This window comes from Oreochromis niloticus, linkage group LG23, assembly GCF_001858045.2.
Source record: "Oreochromis niloticus isolate F11D_XX linkage group LG23, O_niloticus_UMD_NMBU, whole genome shotgun sequence".
In the NCBI taxonomy this organism is placed as follows: Eukaryota; Metazoa; Chordata; class Actinopteri; order Cichliformes; family Cichlidae; genus Oreochromis; species Oreochromis niloticus.
In genome coordinates this window covers 6,450,611-6,475,494 of record NC_031986.2, presented here as the reverse complement: position 1 = coordinate 6,475,494, position 24,884 = coordinate 6,450,611, and the positions used below count along the sequence as shown (strand labels likewise).

At 41.9% G+C, this 24,884-nt stretch overlaps 4 protein-coding genes across 8 annotated transcripts in view; 2 read left to right on the top strand and 2 right to left on the bottom strand.

Moving 5' to 3' along the window:
* LOC100707258 (rho GTPase-activating protein 20) overlaps positions 1-6,931 on the top strand; it is a 29,074-nt gene extending 22,143 nt beyond the window's left edge. Inside the window, exons 15-16 of the mRNA XM_003440909.5 lie at positions 38-927; positions 3,639-6,931. Of these exons, the coding sequence (XP_003440957.2) occupies positions 38-927; positions 3,639-4,418 (1,670 nt within the window). The 3' untranslated portion in view covers positions 4,419-6,931. The remainder of the gene's footprint in view (positions 1-37; positions 928-3,638) is intronic.
* LOC100705303 (adrenodoxin) lies at positions 5,943-11,908 on the bottom strand. 3 transcript variants are annotated; one of them, XR_265928.4, is made up of 6 exons: positions 11,428-11,908; positions 7,878-8,002; positions 7,637-7,766; positions 6,950-7,126; positions 6,431-6,528; positions 5,943-6,173 (listed from the first exon to the last, which is right to left on the bottom strand). XR_265928.4 is itself a non-coding variant. In XM_003440984.5 (4 exons), the coding sequence occupies exons 1-4, from the start codon at positions 11,538-11,540 to the stop codon at positions 7,018-7,020; spliced, it is 477 nt and encodes a 158-aa protein (XP_003441032.1). In that variant the 5' UTR covers positions 11,541-11,908; the 3' UTR covers positions 6,302-7,017. The 3 variants fall into 3 exon arrangements, 1 of the variants encoding a protein (XP_003441032.1); XR_001223984.3 differs by having other exon boundaries at positions 6,124-6,528; XM_003440984.5 differs by lacking the exon at positions 5,943-6,173 and having other exon boundaries at positions 6,302-7,126.
* A 314-nt stretch (positions 11,909-12,222) lies between these two features.
* Positions 12,223-18,727, top strand: LOC100706992 (lectin). Its single transcript, XM_019351728.2, has 8 exons — positions 12,223-12,297; positions 13,060-13,080; positions 13,197-13,234; positions 14,391-14,480; positions 14,899-15,646; positions 15,735-15,872; positions 16,394-16,505; positions 18,537-18,727. Exons 5-8 carry the CDS (start codon positions 15,251-15,253, stop codon positions 18,608-18,610), a joined length of 720 nt encoding a protein of 239 aa, XP_019207273.1. The 5' UTR covers positions 12,223-12,297; positions 13,060-13,080; positions 13,197-13,234; positions 14,391-14,480; positions 14,899-15,250; the 3' UTR covers positions 18,611-18,727.
* Positions 18,728-18,787: 60 nt separating this feature from the next.
* nbeal1 (neurobeachin-like 1) overlaps positions 18,788-24,884 on the bottom strand; it is a 54,902-nt gene continuing 48,805 nt past the window's right edge. For 2 of the 3 annotated variants that reach the window (XM_005449973.2, XM_025902829.1), the window contains 6 exons: positions 24,589-24,683; positions 23,910-24,026; positions 23,472-23,633; positions 22,851-22,999; positions 22,456-22,591; positions 18,788-21,470 (listed from right to left, as the gene is read on the bottom strand). In XM_005449973.2, the coding sequence (XP_005450030.1) occupies positions 21,366-21,470; positions 22,456-22,591; positions 22,851-22,999; positions 23,472-23,633; positions 23,910-24,026; positions 24,589-24,683 (764 nt within the window). In that variant the 3' untranslated portion in view covers positions 18,788-21,365. Of the gene's footprint in view, positions 21,471-21,525; positions 22,592-22,850; positions 23,000-23,471; positions 23,634-23,909; positions 24,027-24,588; positions 24,684-24,884 lie in introns of those variants that run through there. The other variant, XM_025902828.1, reaches the window with a different exon arrangement.

Genomic DNA, 24,884 nt, shown 5'->3' with positions numbered 1-24,884 from the left:
TTATCCAATTATCCATAATTTTCCTGGGGATTATCAGAATCCTGGATTTACCCTCTGACCGATTCATCCTATGACAGTCTCGAGAATGAGTTAGACAACAGCAGTGGTGGCTCACCAGGCCTTTGCAACAGAAGGTGCCTCCAGCCTAAACCCCTACAAGGCAGCTTGGACTCCATCCTCACATTCAGTGATTACGACCAGGATACTGCACCAGAAACACGTCTCAATCCACTGGGAAGACACAGAAGACAGGAACTAGACCTCTCCAGCCCCAGGCAGGATGCACCAATTGTGGACACCTCTTCCACCCTGGAGTCGCTGTCCCTAGAGGGTCGGCACATGCAGCGCCGGCGTTCAGAGCCAGCTATAGCGTATGTGGCCAAGTTTCGGCCATGCGCATCAGCTAGCACAGATGGTGTCACTGGTGAGGATGAAGACGGTGAGGAAGAGCTTTCCAAGGAGCCTAGCAACCACACAGTCACCAGAATGCACTCTAGAGTTCAAAATAGGAGGTATGGAGGTGAGTCTGGGTTGGAAGCCAGCTCCTCCAGCCTCTCATCCACCCCCACCTCCCCTGCACCAACCCGCTCCTCCCCTGATTCTCTAGACTCCCTAAGTGGTGACCAGACCTGGGCAACCAGAAGGGGCCTTTACCCAAAAAAGACGTATCTGCCATCTAACTCCTCCTCTGGATCTCTTTCCACCGCTGTCACTTCTACACCCCTCACCATCAGCTCTGTACTGGCCTCCAGTGAACATGCAGAGCAGGAGATTTGCCCCAAAAATTCCCCACCCAAAGAACCCGTCAGCTGGGGGACATTAATGGGCTGTAGGGGTCTCCACCCAAATTCATGGCTGAAGAAAGACCGAAGACTTTCACTCACCCAACAAGACAACTTGGAGAAGCAAGAAGAGGACAAGACTGCAGTAAGTGAAACAGTGATAAGTGATGTTTTTATGTAAAACAGCAGTTAGGGGGCAAAATCATTCAAATCCACATTTTCATCCCATATTATATTATATTATTAAATAAAACATTTAAATGCAGTCCCATTTAAATGTTGTGTTCAATCATATGGCTTTGGTTTGAATTGCTTTTGGTCAGTGACATTTGACCTCTTCCAGTGGATTACAGTTCCTTATCCTGTTCCAGTAGCTGACCAGGGAACCTTTGTGTTCCCCCATAGATCTTTCAAGTCACACACCCCTCCTTTCCTACCAGAATTTCAAAATTAATTTATGCAATCAAAAAATTTGAAGAATCAACTCGTGTGATTTAATGTCCTAAAAATCTTTCTGGACATTAAACATAGTTTAACATAAGTTGTTTTTGTTTTTTTTTAAACATAGTTTGTTGAAGCAGTAGTGAATGAAGTTCCGGCTGTACTTTGCACTTTTAAATGTATCCAGGCAAATCATTAAGATCTCTCTCTCTCATTTGAAATGTGGCCTCTAATTAGGAATGTTTCTTGAGGAAAAAAGATCTAAAACACACCACCAGAGGGCAGTATCAACTAGTCGAGCAATCAGATGCTGTTAGTGAGCTGTGAAACATGGCAATCGCAAGTATTTTGACTTTAGTTCTGCTGTGTGGACTGTTTGCCTGTAGAAAGTTGTGACTAAAGAAGGTAACACTTCAAAAAATGGATCCTCATTTCAAGTTTCATGTCTTTTATTCTGTCTTCCTTCTCTCACCCCGACCGGTCGCAGATGATGGCTCCGCCCCTCCCTGAGCCTGGTTCTGCCGGACATTTCTTCCTGTTAAAAGGGAGTTTTTCCTTCCCACTGTCGCCTAAGTGCTTGCTCATTGGGGGTCATATGATTGTTGGGTTTTTCTCTGTTGCATTATTGTAGGGTCTACCTTACAATATAAAGCACCTTGAGGCGACTGTTGTTGTGATTTGGCGCTGTATAAATAAAATTAAATTGAATGGAATTGAAGTTTCGATCCAGAGAACCAAAGCCAAGTATATGCTTACCACTAGCAGCACTAGCAGTTTAGTTATTTGCTCTGACAACCCTACAGTAGGAGTGTCAAACAATTAGGCGCTTTAAGGTCTGGACAAGTTTCAAACCTTTTGTCCTCCACAATGGAAAACCTCATATGTGTTCTCCCTAGTAAATGCATAAAAATAAGGCTTTTATAAAAACACTGAATACAAAATTGCTTCCTTGAAAATGTACAGTTCAGTATTGAATGTTATTTAAAAATAAACTATATACAAAGTGTCTTTGAATGGCAGAGATGCAGAAATGTCTGCATGTAGCGCAGAGCCATGGCACACCACAAGCAAGCACAAGCAGAAATTTTGGACTTATAATTTATGAACATTCATACGACACAAAGTCATTAAGCAATAAACAATTAAATGACAGAAAAGTTTCTGTTTTTCACCTTCTACTAAAGAAATTTGTTTTTTTATGACTACAGTTAAAAAATAACAAGACAAAAAACTGGACAGTCTGGGCGATCAGCTAAGAGAACCTTTTCTGTAATTCTACACATTTAATTCTTACAATGTAAGTCCAATTTGTCGTGCTGACAGGTCTCTTTCTTTCTCACAGCAGCTTTTTCTTCATCGCGTAGAAAAACAGTTAAATATGTGACTTACAGTGACAGAAAGCAGCGTTTCAGTTGTCCGGCCCACTTAAGATCAAAGCGGGCTGTATGTGGCCCACCGTGTAAACGTCTCACACCCCTGACCTACAGGCAACCATTCACTTTGTCCAAAACACCAAACCTTTTTTGGGGGAGCTGTTTTGTGTGACAGGTGGCAGCTTAATGCAAAAGTGAAGTGCTGTGTAACACTGGTAACATGAATGAGACAAATTAGTATTTCTGGTGCCAGATAGCTGGAACATTTATTTGGCTAACCCCTCACCTAGCCTAGACTTTATCCTCTGATGAACTTTATCCGAACACCACTGACACCCCTGATGTGTGGACCACTTTTGAATTGTGGTTAAAGGCTATAAAACTCCACGAAGCTTGACGTTCCTGTGACTAAAGTTTAACGTGCACTCTTCAAACCTGAGATCGCTGGAGTGGTTTGTTCATGAGGATTGGGCCAAAATACCTGTGGAGAGGTGCAGAAGCCTCATTGAGTTACAGAAATCACTTGACTGAAGTTATTTTATTTTTATGAAGTTTTTTTTTTTTTACTCTGTTGAACCACAATTCATTAGTTAATTTTCAGTAATTCAATATTTGTTATTACTCTGGATGAACGGATACTGCTTGTGTCCGTTTCAAGTTATTGCAGTGACTGTTGTGGGTTTTTCTTTCTTTAATGGAAAGGTACCGACAGTTTTGCCCACGTTAAGTTTTGCCATAATTCAGTTTAGTTATATCCCTGTTGTATTGCATTATTACGAGTATTGGTAATAAGAAACTTTTTGGAGTGTTTGACTCAGACCTAAAGCTGACCAAGTAACAGATGGAAGTAATATTCCCTCAGAAACTTGCCTGAGCCAGCTCCCCTTACTGGATAAAGACTGTAAGATGCAGTTAGAAAAGCCTGAATGATGACTAGATGAACCTTAGAGGTTAGATTCTCTGGACTACATTAGCTCTCAAAGCTCAAGAACTAAGACTTCCCCGACAGTTGTTTATGTGATCTACCTTTGTCTCCACCCAGGGAAGGCCTGATAAGTCGCTCACACCTGGGAAACCAGAAAAAGGAAAAGCAGGTGAGAAAGGAGCTGCAAACCTGATCTCAGGCAGCCAAACCAAACCCAGAACATCCTGTAGACCTCCCAAAGATGCAGGTGGAGCAGGAGGGAGCCATGTGAAGGGAAAAGCAGGGCTCCTCAAGCAGGACTCCTCCAGCCCCCCTTCACACTATCACTCTACAGGAAACCTCCAGTTCCCCAAATCTGCCTGGTTCCATTCCCCAGAGACTCCGATAACTTTAAGACAGAAAACTCCCTGGAGTGATACCAGCGCCCAGAAGTGTGCTGCGCAAAGTGATGCGACTGAACTGAAGCAGCCATCGCCGTCTGTGTTTTACAAGCAAGGGGGGCCATCACTGTCCCTATTCAAGCGACCCAAGTCTCAATCCACAGAGCAGGACCACAACGCCCGGCTATATCAGCGCCGCGGGTCCGAACCAGGACGTCAAGTTGTGGACCGAGCCGCCACCTTCACCCGGGCGAGGTTGCCCAGCGACCCGGGGCTGAAAGTGTCCGGGGTGGATTCACAAGGAGGCACATCAGAGGCCCGTTACTGCCTCTCCCCGTGTGCCACCAAAGCAGTGCGGGACTACTTCTCCTCTCACCCCCAAAGCAATCCCCAGAGCAGCCACCAGGTGGCGCTTGCCCTGGTGGAGAGCCGCAGGGAGTGGGTGAAGAGATGCAGCGATCCCACAGCAGAGCCAGACTTTGACCAGCTCCTGTTTGCTGAGGAATCCTACGTTTGATGAGTTGGTGAAAACAAACTGTGAAGTACAGCATCGCTCCAACAAGTGGAACAAACAGAGCATCTCAGTTTCAGCACGGTCAGGAATCAACAGGTGGTCGTATTCATAACGTTAAAATTAACTCTTTCATCAGACACTAAGGCTTTGGTGTCATTGGGAGCATTTTGCTATCTGGAACACCACATGAAATGTAATCTGTTGGCTAAAGTAGACATGGAGCAGAAAGTAAAAGTGTGTTCTAGTTTTTGCTTAGTGCTTAATGCCATTAATGTAAAGTGAATCTCCCCCTCCCCCTAACCCTTTGCTTAAATGTCCTAAAGGCTGGATTTACACATGCAAAAAGTGTTCTAATGTATAACCAATAAGCTCAAATAACATTCATTCTGATCAAAGCAGATCAACTATTTTGGTGTAAAATTTGTGTCTTGAATTTTTTATTTTTTCCAATGTACATCAGGCCAAAGTTAAAACCTGCCAATCTAAACACACCTGGCATTGCCTTCTTCATAATGAACAAAGACTCACTCAGAGAAATGCCTTCTGGTTAACTGCAGCTCGGAAAAACAGTGTTGTTTTAGTTCAAGTCCCACCCAAGCAGTCTAAACAGATTATGGGCAACATGCAGTATTTGGTATCACACGTTACTTCAACCACAGTTTTGCAGAAAGCAGGTGGCACAATCATGATTTCTTGAAATTAATAGTCATATTATAAATAGTGTAAATGCAGCCTGGGTACACACTGTGACTTTGCCTATACTTTTTAATAGTCTGGTTCTGAACTACAGCTCAGTCTGTGTGTTGATTGGTAGTTTGGCTTCAGCTCAGTTGTTTACAATACTCAGAAATATCGTAAATGTGTACGTAGACTAGTTTGTGACATATGTTGTTAGAAAGGTATGAAAGCATGACATCATCCAGTATATTTAAACAAACCGTACGTGTATATACTGTATATATGAACAATGCTACCCAAAAATCAAGCATTGCTCGGGATCATGTCGACTGTTAGCGGCTTAACTTAAATATTTTCCAGCATTAATGCTTTTTAGTGAACAGATGTAATGTTTGGATAAATATTAACATGGAGACGTTTCTGATTACAGTCAGCTGAGCAGTTCATGTCAAATGCTCCTTGGCATTAACACTCATATCAGCCTGCTGCGATACTGACGACTGCAGCAGCATCATTTGTAGCTTCTTGTTTTGTTTTTGTTGCCAACAATGCTGTTCACATAAGCCTGTAATCATTGAAATCATATGTTTTATGAGCTTTACATCTTATGCAGCTTAAAACACCGAAATAGGCCACAGGACTGTTGCTTCCTAATATTGTCTACTGCCTCCTTGTTATACATGTACATGTATTTATACGCCGTCAATATACTTTTGCAGATGCAAATAAAATGAGCTGAAATTAAGTGTGCGCTTACTGCTTTAATTTGGGGAGATTTCATTGTCCTTTTGTCCTTGTACAAACAGCATATTTAACGTGACATTAAAGAACCAACAGTTCAGCACGCAGTTAGAAAGAGGAAGTTTTATTATTTTTCTTTCATTCTTTAACGCAGATGGTTGTGTGTCCACAAACAAGATGAAACTGTTAAGGTTACATGAAGGATCTAATCAAAAATAACATATACACATGTGAAATATACATTTTTCAGGGGACAGCATAAGAAATCTTTGAGGTGTTGAACTTCTTGTTGTTCAATACGTGAACATTTCAGTCAGGCGTACCACCTTTTCCTTCAGCCTTGTTGAGTCAACATTTATGGAAGACCAAAAATACCAAAATCAAAAAGTTCAGAAAAAAAGAATTCCAGTAAATGCAACAAAACTAATAAAATGTGTTTAGAAAAACTGACAAAATGATGTTTTAACTTTCTTCAGCATTAATATTTGCTTTCATATTTTTTTTTATTTTTTTAAAAAAAAAAAACCTGACACTTTGAACTGAAATCAGTCAAAGTGCGATATGGGAGGTTTATGATTCTACATGATTTTACATACCAAGTCATATTGTCTTTTGGCACTTTGGGTCCTCCGCAGACATGACTAACTGTTCACTGAGAGGAAGTGTGTACATTTCCAGAAGGTCCAGCTCTGTGCTGAGATATAAATGTGAGCTCACATTGTAAATGTAGTCACAGGAAATTAGGCAGGAAGAAAAGGTACAACAAGTAAGTAACTTTTTTTTCCCCAGGCAGTGATTAAAATAAACAGAACGGATTATATGAGATGTTATAGTCAGATAGCAGTTTATATCTCATAAATACTTTAATTCCACACTAAGGGCTGCAGGTTTCTCCTGTAAGCCGAGCATTACAGTTGGCCTTGTTAGTCTAAAAATCTTGCGTACTGCAGGTTTACATTCTATAAAAAAGATTAATTTGAAAGTCAAAGTTGCATATTTGAGCTTCTTGGTTTTTGAGAGCTCACTTTTGTAGCCTATGACTTTATTATTTAAAAAAAAGAAAGTGGGAAAGAGTTCTATGGCAGCCCACAGCAGTACTGACAGATTCCACCTACCATCGTCTCTGTGTGCATGTGTTGTACCCTCACTTTCTACATTCATGTTCTCAGCAACATGTTCCCTGTTAAGATGATCCATCTTTGGTCTGTCGGATGTCGGCTACACTCTCCGGAACCCTGGCTACCATTCCCTCCAGAGACTTCGTCAAGCAGATCTGGCAACCCAGACGAGATCTGCAAGGGGGGGATGAGAAGCACGTTAAATTCAAGTCTGATGAAGGATGCTTCTCATTTTTAGCCAGCCATGAATGTGCCATTTTCTTTGAATCTGAAAGCTGCTTTAACAACAGTGTCCAGCATTGTTTGCAAATAAAGCTGATATCCTAAGTGAAAGAAGGCTCATGTTTACTCCTTTGTCTCTCAATGATTAACTGATCAGCCCTGACAAATCTTATTATCCCACCAGAACTAATTCTTCTGCATCAGCCAGGCTGTGGGACTACTGTGATAAAAGCTTCAGCCTCTAATCATTTTTCCAATCATTTGCCTTCAATTAACACAAAAAGACAAAGAATGAATCACACAAAAGCTGACATAGCCAAGCTCCACGTTCTCCAAACACTATTTAAAACCTTGCAGTTATATAAGCAGAGTGTTGATAATCAATCGATCATCAATTAAAATCAGTGTAATGACATTATTTTAGCACAGTGGCCTCGTGAGTGTTCACGTGTGCTTCCTTACGTGTCAGTCAGGCCGTAGGCCAAGTCTAGCATGTCCATTTCCTCGTCTGTGATGGGCCCCAGCTTCTTATACATCTCCTCATCAAAGATCAGATGGCATGTGGAGCACGCCAGTGTTCCCTCGCACGCTCCTACAACACACACACACCTTTAGAGCTCCACATGATGGATGAGAAGTAGCTCAGGCACATACATGCAGCCCTCTGATAAGACCGGGCCTGTGAAGCTCGCTCTGTGCGTACCAAAGCCATCAAAGTCGAGGTCTTCGTTGATGACAACGTCTAGCAGAGAATCTCCAGGCGATCCCTTCACTGTGATCTTCTCCCCGTCTCGGTTGATGAAGTTGACCGTCACCTTGTTGTCCGATCTGAGACAAAAAAAACATGACCTTAGTTTGATTGACAGGAACACTGGAACCCAAATGTTGGACTGCTAAATTTACAGGTTTTAGGTATAGCTTAAAACAGATGACATAATTACTAAGTTTGGACCCTTATGTTATCCAGTTTTCCCTACACAGCACTGCACAGTCCAACTGCCACACGTCACTGCCCTCTAGTGGCCACTACTGATAGTTACATTCACATCAAAAGATGCCTCAGTGCCCTAAAGAGAACATCTACTGTTCCTTATTTTCTGTCATATACTGTTACTGTGGTGGAGACTCATATTATGACCAACAGCTTCAGATAATGAGATCCCTAAAATTTCATCTCATGTACACAGCTCTTACTGCATCATACAAACTCCGCCCACCTGCATCCTAAAGAATAAGAGTAAAGAGAAACAGACACACAAAAAGAGATCATGTTTAACTATCCATCCATTCTTTTCCGCTTATCATTTTCAGGGTTGTGGGGGCTATCCCATGATATCCAATATTTAACTACTGTAAACATTTACAGCATAAGGCTACAATGAAGGAACAGCAGGGACCTAAAAATAACACGTACAAATGAATTTTCCTGTCTATTACTCTATGAGAAAACTAAAGCACAAACTTTGCCAAGTGGCAAATTTAAGTCTAAAAACTGATACCAATCCCAACACTTTGAGGTCAACCTATTATGCTAATTTCTAGCTTCATAATTTCATTATTCGATAATGAGTAAATACTCCTCATTTACATTATACTGGTCCATAGTGAAGGTCATTAAGTCATCCTGAAATAAGCTTGTCTAGCTCTCTTTAGCCATCTTTCTTCTGCGTAGTGGGGTGGGGTATATGTGTGCTGTGCACTGAAGACATTTGTGCATGAAATCAGCACTTTTAGTCTCTGCTATTTACAATCAATTCAGTTTTATTTATATATCACCAAAACACAGCAAAAGTCTCCTCAAAGCTAGATAGTAAAGACCCTAAAATAATACAGAAAACCCCAACAATGAGACGACTCCCTATGAGCAAGCAGTTGGTGACAGTAGGAAGGAAGAACTCCCTTTTAACAGGAAGAAACCTGCAGAACCAGGCTGAGGGAGGGGCGGCCATCTGCTGCAACCAATCTAATTACAGTTCTGTGTAAGTCTTAAGCCACCCTCCATGTTTATTTTATTTTGCTTCCAATGAGCCAGACTTTGTCATTTTCACAGCAGTCTTGAGCAACAGTTCTTCAGATTTTCTGAAGGTCTTTCAAAGTTTGCTTTGGCTGCTCTCTCACTCATTTTCAGTCGTCCTTGTAGCTGACACAGGACCTGATAGATGGACCTTCAGCTGATCCATCTACTGTCCAATGAAGCCTCATCAGAAATGTTCTCAGTGTAAATGTGGCTGCCACAAAGAAGCCGTTCTTAAGGCAGAGACGGGGAGAAAAGGCTGGGGTATTTCAAGTTACACAAGAACCTGAGTGAAAAATCAATAATGAACAGGCTTCAATAAATCAGTGCATCCATTTCTCATTTTCCTACAATTTTTTTTTTTTTAATGACGGATAGCTTAATGCTTTTGCACAGTCTTTTATGTGACAACATTTGTATCAAACCACACAGTTTTTCAAGTGAGCTAAAGTACTGGAACAGAAAATTTTCAACTAAACTACCCTCGACATATTTGTTGCAAACAATAATTCCCAACATCATACCAATTTCTTCATTGGTTTTGCCACACCAGCTTTTACCACAAAATCTTTTAGTTGTTTGTTTTGCGGAGTTTCTCCCTTCGTGCTTCTCTTCGGGAGGTGAAGTGTGTGTTAATTTAGGTTAAGATCTGGTTAAAGTCCTCTCTTAACAAAGGACTTCTCCAGATTAGCTCTCTGTAAACTGGCAAACAATATCTTTTTGTAGACGTCTGCTCATTCTGCAAATTCCATTCAGGCTTTCAGATTTTTACTGCTGATGAGTGCAAATTGCAGTATGACCTCTACATCATTGTTCTCCAAGCCTTATTGTTGCCTTACTTGGACAAGCCAATCCATTTAATACATGTAGCTCAGTGCAAGAGGTTTCACTCCTTGTCAGGATGTTCTGTACTGACATAGTGGCACAGTGTGTCTGAAAATCCTCTGATGGACTTTCCTGCTTTATCCTACAGACAGCTCTCACGTCTTCTGGTTGGTCTACCCTTCTCAATACAAATACAGTCTTCAGAAGTGAAAGACAAAGCCAAAGAGAGTAGATATCCAAGGTTACTTCCTGATTAAACACTCAATCTCTGATGAAAAATTAAATGGCCCTGCTGTTTCTATACTTTTGAGGATGGATGGATATGGCATAAATATATAAAATGTAATCGATCGCTTTCATTTCTAAAATTTCCCATTTATAAGTCCTTTATGGTCTGAGATTTCAAGGAAAGTGCATGTCAGGTTACGATGTAGTTTCAGAGGGGTTTGGGGTAATGACGTACCGACAACATAGATTTAACGCACAAGTAAAAATCCCCTGTAATCCGCTTTGAAAACAAAACCTTGTTCATGCTCTTTCCTGAAAGGCCTGCAATGCACGACCTCTCAGGACAAACACACTCGCAAACACTTGGCATCAATCACGTTAAACTGGTTAGTTAAGGGAGGGCGAGAGCCGCAGGTCTGACGTGAGCACACGAGGACGGTGTCAATCAGTTTAAGGCAAGCCTGGAGAAAAAAAAAAAAAAAAAAAAAAAAAAACCTTCAACCTGAGCACAAGGTCAACATGGTGCGCTCCAATAGGGTGGCTGGCACTGGGAAGCCCAGCTGTGGTCAGAGCCTTGTACCTGAGTGGGAAGATGGCTCACTTTCACCGTGTGGACACGTGAGGCTTCAGCCTGCTCCTAAAGACATCAGCTGCACACGTCTGGTGTTCTTAATCACTTTGACTTCAAGCACCACTTTTTCTAGGAACTAAATTAAGACTCATCTTGCCTCATTAACCCAATTACACACTCACATATATTTTACTACACATTTCCCCCCTCAGTGTTTCAACACATATTGGAATATTTGCACAATAAAGTTGCAAATTAGTTCTACTGAGACCTAAAAGCACGTAGACTTTCCTCTCCTTTGCTTTTTCCCTCTAGTCCGTTTAAACTGACTTAAAGTGGATGACCCACCGCTAGGCTGGAATTTAAGTGTTTCTGCTTTGTCCTTTTGAAGAATAACCTGAGCCTAGTTTCAAATGTTTTGAAACAGCACGACACAAAACACCCTGCTCCGTGAAACAGACATTCTTTTCTACATGATTTTGCATGCCAGGAATGCGCTGGAAAGAAGAGCCCCAATAAATTGCACGTTTTTTGACTGGAGTTTGGCGTGCGGCTCAATCCATCACCAGGTTAGGCAGTCCTGTTAATAGTAGGTGTTTTAGTAAAATAACCTACCTCAGAGGCTGTGTGCCGACGGTAAAACTCCTTTGCCACCTGGCCGACGCCTTCCGGGAATATTCACGCAGACTATTCTGAACCAGCCGTCTTAACGTTGTTACCAAAGCCATTTGAAGCACAAAAAATGAAGCTGGGAAACTAGCGGAGAGGATTTACGAGCTGCGAATGGCAGACAGCTGTCGAGCGCGTAACTTCTCAGCAGAGACCTAAAGGTGTTTGACTGGAGCAAGCTAACGGGGCTAGCTTGTTTTAGCTGCAAGAAGTCACTCTGTCACTGTCATTGCATAACGTGAAACATATGGCAACTGCTTGTTGTCTAAGACCCCAAATCAATCACCTGATAACGCAGTGGAGCACCAATGATACTCCACAACAAAACACAAAGTTGACAGATAACTATCAACACCGCCCAGGGTTATGCAGTCAAATCGCAAACATGACCACTCTCTGTGTAGTTCCTGACAAACAAAGATAAATCAGGCGCAATACAACTTCCTGCCATGTCGTCAAAATAAAAGTTTTAGCTACTAACATATTGTGTCCATCTATGGATTATAGTTTGATACCCATAGTTTAAAATAAAATAAGATCGTCATCCTAGTGGGAATTGATAAAAACAAACGTCTTGGCTTCCCTTCGTGATTAGAAATGGTTTCTTTTGCATTTATTTTGAAATTCAGTGACGCTAACTTGATTCCGGTAAGAACACGCGTCCCCGTGCCCGCTTACGTGAGTGTGTAAACTAGCCAATCAAACTGTACTTACGCTCGTTTTAAATTACCGCGTCAGCCGGTACTGCGGAGTTAGCACGTCTCCGAGTAGAGGGCAGCTTGCGGAGTCACCGCCCCGCCGTGTGTGTGAGTAATGGTGAGTATACATCTAGAAAGTTCATTGTGTTTCCTAATAAAGGTCAAATCCTTCACGTACTACTCTGACCGGCGAAGAAGACCAGTGATGTCTAAAATGACCTTGAACTTTTGAACTGTTTTTTTTTTTAAATCATCTTTTAAGCACCACGAGATCACGAGAGATATTAATTCAGAGGCATTTTAGAAGAATCAAGTTAGAAGTTACTCACTTTTTCATCATTGCTAATAAAAAAGTGACCATGAATATTAACCTGAACTACCATCTACACCCCATGTCCTGATGGCTACAGGGTTACAAAGTTGAACAAGTGTTCTACACCAACATCAAAGGTCTGTGAAATACCTCAGTCACCCCCAAAACAACCTTTAGTGGCCTCCAGCGTCACGTTTACCATCTGTTGTAACGTCCCTCTCTGTCCACATTCACAAATATTGATTGAGCTCCCTTGATTAGACCAAGTGCTATTCACCCTTCACATGCTTGCATGCCCTAGAAAACAGAATGCATACAGTATCATAGGATGCCAAGGAAAACTAGGTGTTTGATACCTTTGGGTTAGAGGTCAGCGGCTGACAGCCAACATTTTATTAGTGCTGAGTTTCAGTTTATCAGTTTAGAGTGAAGGCAAAGGTCATCAAATATCAGTCAATAAAGAGCTACAGGAGATTTAGATTAGATTAATCAGTAATCTCTTTAAAAAGGTTTATGACCAAAAAGACACATATTAATAGGTGGCCTTTTCTTTCTGAGCTGCTGCAGCATTCTTCATCACAGCCTCAGGTAAGCAGGATACAAACGAGCTTATAAACAACTCCGTTAAGGAGAGCCTGGATACATTTGTAGGTTGTATAGGCTTATGAAGAAGAAGTAAAACATTTTCTTCAATTTTCTTACAGGATGTTCAAGTTAGTGCTACTGCTCCTGACACTGTCAGGTAAGATCTCACTGCCTTCACCTTTCACTGCTGCAGTAAAACTTGCCTATTGATTTGTGGCTAGATATTTGTTTCATATCATTACTGCCTCACCTAATTTTCAGATGATGTGTTTCTCAGAATTTGAACTTTTGTTTTAAAGACACTAAATATACGGTTCTGATATTAAGTTTAGTTGAATTCAGTTTTATTTATATGTTGGCAAAATCGCAAAAACAGTTGCTTCAGGTGCTTTATATTGTAATGTTAAGATCCTGCAATAATAGAGAGAAACCCCCAACAATTAAACAACCCCCTTTGAGTAAGCACTTGGTGACGGTGGGAAGGAAAAACTCTTTTAACCTTTTAACAAGGAGAAACCCCCCACAGAACAAGGCTCATGTGGCAGCAACAATCTTATGCGACCGCTTGGGGCTAATGGGAGAAAGACAGGACAAAAGATGCACTGTGGAAGAGACCCCGAGATTAATGACTAATGTTTAAATGCAGAACGCTTTCTTAAGCCTAATCTTCAACATAAAGATTGTTACAGTCTCCCGAATCCTAGGAGCTAGCCCCACAGAAGAGGGGCCTATTTCTCTACATATCAGTTTATGATGAGTTCATGAAATAAGTGCAAAATACAAAACAGATTTTTCCTTAGAATCATGAAAGACACTGCAATTCCGACACAGCAGATCTAGATATAAAAAACTTTTTGATATCAAAACTTCCATCCCTATATTTCAATTATTTTTATTAAGTAATACAATTGTGTGAAACATCAGTAGGGTTTAGTGTATATATTAACTTTCCTGGCTGATCAGTGTAATTTTTTTAATTTATTTTGAGGTGCTCTTGACATAATTAATGTTGGCTCTGTTGTTTCTTGCAGCAAAACAACTAACAGTAAACATTCTGTACTTCCCTAATGGAAGTACAGAACTTTGACCGTTATCATTGATTTATCACACTGTTAAAGAAAGGTCATGGCCTATATATGAGCATTGCACAATAGTTAATAATTGACCTAAAAGGCCACACATTTATGTATCCATCAACTGGCAAGCTTAGTGCTATAATGTTAAACAAGTCGAACACCAGTGTTGAAGGCAGGGTGTGCAAATGCAGCTTCATGTATTTTATAGTTATATAGTGTAACTGTAATCCTTTGCAGGCCTCCAAGCTGTCCCAATCAAAACCCCCAGAGGTTTGCAGAAGTCTTCAAGTGATGTCCATCAATCTGTTCCTGATGGCTTTAGACAAGGTACAGAGCCTACTTTTACCCCCTACCTACATGATCCTACTGACACAGGCCAATTTGGCCAAGACTGAAATATCTCAACAACTTTTGGTTGGATTCAAATGACATTTTTCACATTTATTCACGTTCCCCAGTGAATGAATCCAAATGGTTAATGGTTATCCTCTTCTAGGGCAGCCAGTAGCTGACATCTCAAGAACTAACAAATTATCCTCTCAAATTTGGTTTAATTTAATTTGGGAGGTTTAATTAAAAGGGAATTATTAGGTATCTTTTCATCATGAACAAAGAAATGAACATGATAACCTGTTTAACATGATTTTGCTCACATTTAGCTAAGCGAATGTACCCTCTAAGTCTCCTCTTGAGTATCTTTATGATTTTAGAAGCTTTTTTACTTCAAAGCTCTTTTGTCTTTCAGCCGATGCTGATGTTCCGGTCCAAAGGAGTGGTGGTAGTTGGGTCCGTGTGGAAAATCCTTCTCATCTCCCAGATGGTTTCAGACAGGGAACTGAACCCTCTATGAAACTCAGAGATGGCTTCAGGCAGGGAACCGAACCCTTTATGAAACTCAGAGATGGCTTCAGGCAGGGAACCGAACCCTTTATGAAACTCAGAGATGGCTTCAGGCAGGGAACCGAACCCTTTATGAAACTCAGAGATGGCTTCAGGCAGGGAACCGAACCCTTTATGAAACTCAGAGATGGCTTCAGGCAGGGAACCGAACCCTTTTGAAACTCAGAGATGGCTTCAGACAGGGAACCGAACCCTTTATGAAACTCAGAGATGGCTTCAGGCAGGGAACCGAACCCTTTTTGAAACTCAGAGATGGCTTCAGACAGGGAACCGAACCCTTTATGAAACTCAGAGATGGCTTCAGACAGGGAACCGAACCCTTTATGAAACTCCAAGATGGCTTCAGACAGGGAACCGAACCCTTTTTGAAACTCCAAGATGGTTTCAGGCAGGGAACCGAACCCTTTATGCCTCTCCGAGATGGCTTCAGACAGGGAACCGAACCATTTCTGCCTCTCCAAAGAGGCTTCAGACAGGGAACCGAGCCCTATTACAGTTTCATCCAAAGAGCAAAAGTAGCATGTCAGGGGGAGATTATCAACAACAAGTGCTATGAGTTCAACCCTACACCGCTGTCCTTCAAGGATGCTCAGGTTAGACTATGTACCATTCCAACAACATATAAAAAGCTAATCCCCTATTCATTTAAAGGATATAAATAAAATGTTTCTCACTCTACAGGCCAAATGCAGAACTCTTGCCCCACATGCCGAGCTTGCTTCTGTAACCAGTGGTGATCTGCATTCCGATCTGATTTCCCTGGTGACCAAGGGTGGTAAGAAGAGCCCTGTGCTAACCTGGCTGGGAGCCACAGTCGAGGCAAGTTTATCATGTTAATTGGCTACCTATATAGGTATATATGGTTTTCTCAAAACATGTGGTGCTAAAACAACACTGAAAGCTTCTCTACTTAAGAACATCCTGAAAAAGTTGATTTACCAAGATATCAAAACAGTTGTTTCTAAACTTATACCACAATTTTACTCCAGTTCTTAGTGGTTGTAATGCCAGCAGTCTGGTCATGAGCTGTGACAATGAATGGAGGCCAAGGAGAGTGTCATCAGATATCTTATCAGCAGGACTGATAGTGTTATTCTTACCTTGATGAGACATTGACCTTCAAACTTTTATCTTAAAGTATTGCAATTGTGTCCTGTCACTAAGTGATGTTTTAAAACAAGTGAAGTGGTAATATGGTCATATTAGCCATACTTTTCTTCATATAAAGGGTCTCATATGCTAACTTTATATTTTTTATTGACAGTTTACAAATTATTGGGTTATTTAAGACTACATATGTTTTTTTTTTTAACCTTTCATATGTATTCTGCACTCCACAGAACCAAGAGGCGTCATGGGTGGACGGGTCAGAGTGGGGTTTTAGCGACTGGACGCCAGGTCACCCTAACATTCACACTGACAAACCTGTCTGTGTGGAGATGTTCGAGCTAGGTAAGAACCACGCCACTCTCACACTAATTACTAATTTATTCCAGCATTTTCCAGAGAGTAATTTTGAAACACCTCTGCTTTAAATTCAATTCAGTTTTATTTTTATAGCGCCAGATTGCAGCAACAGTTGCCTTGAAGGCTCTTTATGTTGTAAGATAAAGACCCCACCATAATACAGCACTTGTGTGTTGTAGCTACAGCCTCACTTAATTTGGTGTGAGTTGTTAGATAATGGTATCGAACTTTAGACCTCAATATTGCTGTTTTATGCTTTAATAGCCTGCTTGCAAAAGTACAGTACTGTTTTATACACTGCTCAAAAAAAATAAAGCAACACTTTGATAACACATCAGATAAGATAAGATCTATACTGATATGGACTGGTTAATGTGTTAGGAATGAAAGGATGCACATCATTTGATGGAATTGAAAATTACCAACCTACAGGGAGCTAAATTCAGAGCCACACCAAAAAATCAAAGTAATTAATTGCAGCAACTCAGAATGGTAATCAGTAGTTTGTATTAGCTTGTATGCATACCTGACAACGCTAGGGAAATGCTCTTAATGAGATGACATTTGGGGGCTGTTCTCCCAAATCTGGACAGGGTATGACTGAGCTCCTGGACAGCCTTAGGTACAACGTGGCAGCATCTAATGGATGGAAACATAAAGTCCCAGAGGTGTTCTATTGGATTTAGGTCAGGCGAGTGAGAGTATGCAGGAACTGCCTGCATACTCTCATCACAGGCCAGTTAATGTCATGCACCAGGAGGAATCCAGGACCCAATGCACCAGTGTAAGTCTGACAGTGGGTCCAAATATTTCATCCTAACCTGTAATGGCAGTCAGGGTGCCTTTGCCAAGTCTGTAGAGGTCTGTGTGCCTCTCGATGTAAATGCCTCCCCAAACCATCACTGACCCACCACCAAACATGTCATTCAGAGTGATGTTACAGCAACGTTCTCCAGGCGCTTTCACATCTGTCACATGTGCTCAGGGTTTCATCTGTGAAAAACACAGGGCACCAGTGGTGCCAATTCTGGCATTTTGTGGCAAATATCAATCAGGCTCCATGGTGCTGAGCAGTGACCAGGGTCCACTAAAGGACGTCGCGCCATTAGACCACCCTCATGAAGTCTGTTTATGATTGTTTGGACAGAGACATTTCCACCAGTGACCTGCTGGAGGTCATTTTGTAGCTCTAACAATGCTCAGCCCGTTCCTCCTTCACAAAAGAGCAGATATAAATCTTTCTTAAGGGGTAATGACCTTCTCCTGCACTGTCCAGCCCTCCTAGAGTAACTGTCTGTCTCCTGAAATCTCCTCCTGCTCGAGACTGTGCTGGGAGACACACCAAGCCTTCTGGCAATGGCGTGATTGATGGGCCATCCTGGAGGAATTGGACTGCCTGTTCAACCTCTGTAGGGTCCAAGTCTCACCTCATTCTAGCTGTAGTGACACTGAGCCTAGCTAAATGCAAAACTAGTGAAAAACAGTAAAAAAAAAGATGAGGGGAAAAAAACACGTCAGTGGTCTCCAGCTGTGAAACCATTCCTTTTTTAGCGGTTGTCTCATTGTTGCCCCTGTTGTTCAACACCAAGCAGTTGAAGCTGACTAACAACCCCCTCTGCTACCGAACTGACCAGACCAAAAGTTTAGCTGACTTGATGCTCTGATTAAGGAGTGTTCATTTCATTTTTTTGAGCAGTGTTTGACTTATGGATTCATTCTACCACTGAAAGGCGGTGGTTCAATATTATAACTTTTTTCTCCTCAAATTGTAAGCGACTTAAAAATAATAAGTTTGCCAACTAAAATGCCTGATCTTCGTATTCATCTCAATCATGAGTGCTATATTACACAAGGGTTCCTTTTGTGAGGCATGTATCATAAAAGCACCTTTTAAACAAAGCTTTATAGAGTACTGTCTGTGTCACATAAAATTGATAAGACACCGAATAAAAAACTGGGATTATCTTTATTCTGCTGGACTAATCTATTATGATCCTTTTCCTATCCACACTGCAGACAACAGCCGGTGGACTACTGCCAACTGTGATCTGAAGAGAGCGTCCATCTGTACGTACATGATTCCTACGTAAGAAAAATTGCAAAGAAGCAACGTGAGACGGGCTCGCGGGTATCATTTCCTACGATACCTTTGTGTCCCCTGCCACAAGCTCTGATTGCGGATTCTTGAATAAAAACACAGCATATTACTCATCTGTGTGTTTCTTCTTCCTATAAAGTTCATTCCCTAAGAAATGAGTAAAAACTCCTTTGAATTTAGACAAGACTTTAATGATTATTTTCCACTTGTGTATACAAAGCAGTTTTTACAGATTAGGGAGCAAAGTTAAAACAATCTGTTACAATTTAGTACCTGGAAAGTGCAAAAGTACATTTTAACGACGCCAAAATAAAAATCATGCTGTACATTATATACTGTATTCATAAATAATCACAGATATACACACATCCATTTTGGTGACAGTTACAGAGAATGTAGCTAAGACACAAAATAGTACTTTGATTTTTCTTGGAAGTCCCATATTCTTGGTTCCCGGTGCAACTGCGACGGACTAACATGTGGAATGCTGCTTTCACTTGATTCACAACAAGGTTTGGGATGAAGGAGAAGGAGAAATCTAGCTCTATGTGGACACCACGCTGGGATAAAAGGCACTCTGTTGCAGTCGTGGAATAACTCAAACAGTGGTCTTTGAATGAAAAATGTGAATGAACAAAAGAAAAATAAACTGCATTAATAGAACATTTTGTTCACCTTTCACAGAAATCTCTTAAAGGAGGACACAGACTGGTCTTTGCAATCCACCAAACTGACATTTAAATAAAACAAAATACAAAAATCAGAAAAAAAAACGAGAGATAACCGTTAGAGCGACTCTGTGCCCAGTGCCGAACCCACAGGGCTGCAAAAGTTCACAGAATCAGACAGGAATAAAAAACATTTGGCAACAGAAAATAAACTCTCACTCTCACACTCACTCGCTCAGGTATGGTGCAAAATTATGAATCACACAGCAGTTTCATACTGCGATATATTACAGAGTAATGTAATCACATTCACATGCACGTTTGTCCCAGTTGACCCAAACATTCTTGAGGCCCCACACAAGGAAAACTCTGAAATCAGTCACTTTAAAATAAACAGGAAAGCGAACGAGAAGCACAAATAATAAAGGGGGATGGGGTTTGAGGCAATGATGAGAGCTAAAGGCATTCAGGAGGGGAAGAGAGGGAGTCCATTTACAGTCCCAGTTTAGCCATAGGAAGACTGGAAAATAGAGGATCTGACTGAGCGAGGCATGCTGGACAGAAATAGAGGAAAGGAAGCACCGACAGGCATGCGATGAAGGAGCTGTATTGCTGATAACACTGACATCTCGTAAAGCCCTTGAGGATTTCTACTTTCTCCTTCATTTCTAAACAGTTAGAATAGTTTTAAATATGTCACTCATGAGACAATGTGTGAAAAAAACTGCTACTTTCACTTATGAATAGAAACAGATTCAAGTAATCTAAAAACATTCAATGAAGCACAGAGAAATGTGACGTTATAGTTGTTTTTCGTTGCACTGCTGTGATAAGTCTTCATGTCGAAGCTTGTTGTGACTGAGAATGTAGTGTTTTTTTTATTCACAAAACTAGACCTTAATTAATGATATGCTAATGACAAAACATTAAAAGTACTTTTTGTAAAATCCCATGCTTAAAGCAATCAACAAAAATTAACTGAAGCATCCAACAGAATGTGAATGGATTTGTTTACACGAGATATCAACCAATTTTCCCACGAGGTGATGAAGCGAGTCATTATTTTATCGTTTGCCTCTTGAGGAAACGGTGCATCATTTTAATATCAATGTTAAAATTATAATATTTGGTAAAAACACTGCCACCTGGTGGTGAAACTGTTAGTTACACTTTGGAAAGGGGAGGGGGAACTATAAAAAGTACCTCTAAAGACATCTTTTCTGATGTTTCTCAACAAAAAACGTCAGCTACACCCCAAATGTAAAAACAAAAACGAAAAAAACAAACACAAAAAACTGAGTGACTTCTGCATCACTATTTCTTGTCTAATCTCAAAACCAAAATGCCATGCATATGAACAGATGCCAAGCAGCTGGGCACGCGCACACACACGCACATAAACCAAACTCAATAAAACATCACTAACAGATCACACACACACACACACACACACACACACACACACACACACACAGGTATATAAAAACGATAGAAAAATGCAGACAGTTTGGTCTTGTGAGTGGTGGAGCCGTCTTACTGCATAAGGCTGCGTGGTGGCAGCTTTGAGGCAACCATGAATCGTCCTGGCCTGTAGATCACAGGCTGAGTGTCTGCACCGAAGGCTAACTGAGGGGGAGGGGGAGCAAAAAGGCCACTTGAAACAATATTTTCAAATTGCACACAGTTTTGCTGTGTGCAAACACACATCCATCCATCCCTGCATACATACAAGAGAACAGTTAGTTAACCGTTAAATGAGGCTGACTGTAGTAAAGATTCTGATGACGAGGGCAGCTGTGGCGTGTGCGAGAAGTGGGCAGTGGTGTGGTTTTGCTGAGGCTGGCGCTACTTCTGCTTTGGAACCACGGCGCCAGCGCCATGTGATCACAATCCAAAGCAAGAGCACTCAAATGCACATGTGGGCATGCAGGCTTTGTGGTGCTCCTGCACCCCAAAACCTACCCCCTGATAAAACCGTGGGAGGTGATGGGAGAAAGAATCTGCTCGGTTATGAAATGACAATGTGCGACGTGCTTGAAGGGGATGGTTTAAGGGCTTGGGGGACAGGCGGGGAACGGGTCAGTTGTGGTCTTGCTGGGTGTTGTACACCGTCTCCCCCGAAGAGATCTGAGTCAGTCTCTTGCTGGAACCCCACAGCTTCCGTGTGATCTGGCCCGAACGCATCTGGGAAGAGTGGAGGAGGAGGTGGAAGAAGAAGTGAGGCGGAGGAGGGGGGGGGGGGGGGGGGTAGGGAAAGAAAAGCATGAAGTCAAAGGAAAGAGGGGGAGGGGGGTGAGGGGGTAACATGATTCATGAGTGATCGATTAGTTCATTGGAGCTTGAATGACTAGTGAGGCAAACAAAGAAAAACAAATTAAAGCTCGAGTCACTTTGGTGTGTGTCAATTTGAATGCAAAAGATAAAAAGCAGGAAGGTGCAGTGATTCCAAGGGGGACTGTCTGGATCAACCTCCTATATGTGTGCTAACACACCATTTACATGAACATAGCATATTAAGCCAGTCTGGCACAGGATTAGTGATTATTCGATTGTAGCTACACTGTAAATATGGCTTGAGTTTGCAGAATCGTTAATTAGTTTGTTTTACAGCATTTTTTCTTATAGTTCGTAGAGCACACTCAAAACACAGAATGTAATGACACTTCAGGTAGACAGCATCGGATGGAGTTCTGCACAGATGTCGAGTATCAGAAAAAACAAAACAGAAACAAAAATACAGAATGAGGTGCACACAAAAAGTTGCTTCGATTTCACAGTTGTGGTTCTAGTGGCTGAAGGAATGTGGCTCAGATGTGTTTGTGTGCCTGTGTGTGTGTAGTTGTTTTGTGAGGAAGCCATATGACTGTGTGAGACAGCCATCCCTGAGAAGAACAGGTGACTGTGGGTTAAAAGGTCAACGTGGGGTATATGTGCAGCAGGTCTCGTGTGTGTGTGTTAAATCTACAGCAATAAAAGTGTTATAGTGGATGCACGGCACTAGAGCTTGCTAAGGTTTGTGGGAGGTGGAGGTGGGGCTGAACACCAGTTGGTCGCGCTGGTGGAGCAGGCGTGTTGGTGAACGAGCGCGGAGCGGTGCCAGCAGGGGGGACGCCATGAGCGGCGATCCCTCAAGGCTCTGAGCGATGTAGTTCCGCAGCGAGTTCTTTACCTCCGCCGGCTTGCCCACGGCCACGATGATCAGCTTGCCGTCCTCCAGTCCCACCAGCACGTGGCTCTGCTCCTTGGTGACTGAGACGCAGCACACTGGCACCCTCATGGCCATGGGCTCTGCGCACAGAGACAGGCTGTGGAGGAGAAACAAGCTCGAGGTTAATATCTGTAACCTTTCCATGCATGTAGGACGCGCAGCTGCCAGCGAGCAACTTTTATTTTAGACGGTGTCGCTGGTTACGGTCCGAAACAGCTAAAACGCTAAAGCACAAAGGCCTCTACTCTTCAAAGCTTTTGATGAAAGGCTCTATAAAACAGAGCAACTGGTGAAAGAGCCAAATACCAACAGCTAATGTTCATTCAGAGTCACCGATATTGTTTCTACAAATTTACCTGTAGAGGTCACGGATGGACAGGTATCCCTGCTCGCTGCCGATGACTACATACTCCCCAGAAACACACATGTCTGTCACCTGCTCCATCAGAGGCTCACTGCAGAGGTGCTTCCCATTTACAGAGTACAGGTGGAGGGCATTTTTATCCTGGCAGGAGGGGGGGAACAGAAGAACATTTAAAAACTTTAACTGCAGGTCAAAGGAGTTTATATCTGAATTCAGATCTAAAGAAAGTCTGACTATAAACCAACATATAAGTACATATGCACTTGAAACGCTGCATTTCTCACGCTCCCCTCTTCTCACCTGTGCACATACTTACTAGTGTAAGCCCAGTTATCAATGTGATCTTTAAGTGTCTACTGGTCAGATTGGGTCTGTTCCATGGTGGCTTGTTCTGTTTCACGTGCACTGTATTGTAATTATTAGTTTATATTTATTTGAATGTAGAGGACTGAGTCAGCTTGTAGGTTTGTGGCCTCCTCTGACTGTCAGAGACAAGGATCTGGTCACCGTGGATAACAAAACAAACAAACAAAAACAGACACACAGAGGTGCAGAGAGTCCTACCCACCTTTTAGATTGTGTGTTAGCCTAAAAACTTAAAATGTGCACACACCTTGAGTGTTGCTTTGCCCTCCAGACAGGTGTGAACCAGCATGTGACCCTCCCAGGACACAGCCAGGTGGAGGATAGACAGCGGCAGCGAGCTGTCGCACGGTGGACGCAAGCAGCGCATGTACTGACCCCGGCGCACAGTGTGGATGATCACCGTCCCGTCCTGTTGAACGGAGAAACAAAGCACAAAGCTCAAAGTAATGCACGTGTTTAGTTTAAGGGGGGGCGGGGGGCTTCAAACCTTTCAGGTCTGCCTGTCTTCAAAGACTCACAATTCCAGCACTAAACCCTTTTTCCAGCTCATTGACTCAGCATGTGATTAGAATAGCTTTTCACACATTCTCACATTTTCACGGTGGTATTACAATTTAAATGACCAGACAGGATGAGATGAAAAGCAGCTGCGGGCCCTCAGCAGCAGTCAGGCGTGTAGACTTACCCGTGATCCAGATACAGCCATGTCCAGCTCTGTGCTGATGCTGACGCTCACCACCTCGTCGGTGTGTCCGTACAGTACCTGAATAGGTTTGGGATGGAGACCAACAGGAGCTCCACCCTGGCATAAAGACAAGTTCACAATCAAACCAAAAGAGGTGATGCAAGCCCTCTAAGTCTCTATTTAGCTGTTAAAATATGTGCATACACTTGAATAAAGCTCTTATTCCTAAAGCTACAATAACTGGCTGACCCAGAGATGATTGACGCCTACTTACTTTGTTAATATTGCAACAAAAGGAACAAATATTTCGAGTGAATGGGGAAACATGGAGGAATTAAATTTTTAATCAGCATTTTCTGTTAAAAAGTGAAATCATGGAATTGTTTTAACTCTTAGGTTCAAACTGGAATTAAAAATAATTCCAACTTTGACAAGAAGTCACAAACAGTTTCTAGTTAATAGCTCCTTATTAGGATTTATTTTTGCACTTTTATTTTCTTATTTCTGCACATACTGTGTACATTTTATTCTGTACATATGGTATTTATTTACTGCGCTTGACTTGCTTTTTCCACCGATGTGGGAAAGTACTCGAATTCCGTTGTATGATTATAAAACGTATGACTGTGCAATGACAATACAGAGTAATAACGTGTTTTAAGTGTGTTTCTGTGCGAACCTGCTGCAGAACCTGCCACACCATGCAGGTTGTGTCTCTGGAGCCAGAGATCAGATGGATGCCACAGTGGTCTGTTGACAAGCAGGTCACGATGTCTGAAGGAGAGATGAAAAAGCACAGGTTAAAACATAAATGAATAAAAATTCACATACAACAATACACCTGACCTGTGGTTGTTTCTTTTTGGGTTAATAATGACTTTTTCAGGTTATTTTACCATCTTGCTATCTAGAACAACTTAGAAGCTCTCCAATCACATGCCTGCTCCTCGACCTTACAAACCTAACCCAGTGAGG

Bases quoted from the DNA above. Each gene is read 5' to 3' on its own strand.
- LOC100705303 (XM_003440984.5), bottom strand. From the start codon at position 11,540: ATGGCTTTGGTAACAACGTTAAGACGGCTGGTTCAGAATAGTCTGCGT. The intron at 8,003-11,427 runs GTAGGTTATTTT...TTTTTGTCTCAG, and splicing joins GTCGGCACACAGCCTCTGAG to ATCGGACAACAAGGTGACGG. The intron at 7,127-7,636 runs GTAAGGAAGCAC...CCCCCCTTGCAG, and splicing joins GCCTACGGCCTGACTGACAC to ATCTCGTCTGGGTTGCCAGA.
- LOC100706992 (XM_019351728.2), top strand. From the start codon at position 15,251: ATGAAACTCAGAGATGGCTTCAGGCAGGGAACCGAACCCTTTTTGAAA. The intron at 15,647-15,734 runs GTTAGACTATGT...CTCACTCTACAG, and splicing joins TGTCCTTCAAGGATGCTCAG to GCCAAATGCAGAACTCTTGC. The intron at 16,506-18,536 runs GTAAGAACCACG...TCCACACTGCAG, and splicing joins TGTGGAGATGTTCGAGCTAG to ACAACAGCCGGTGGACTACT.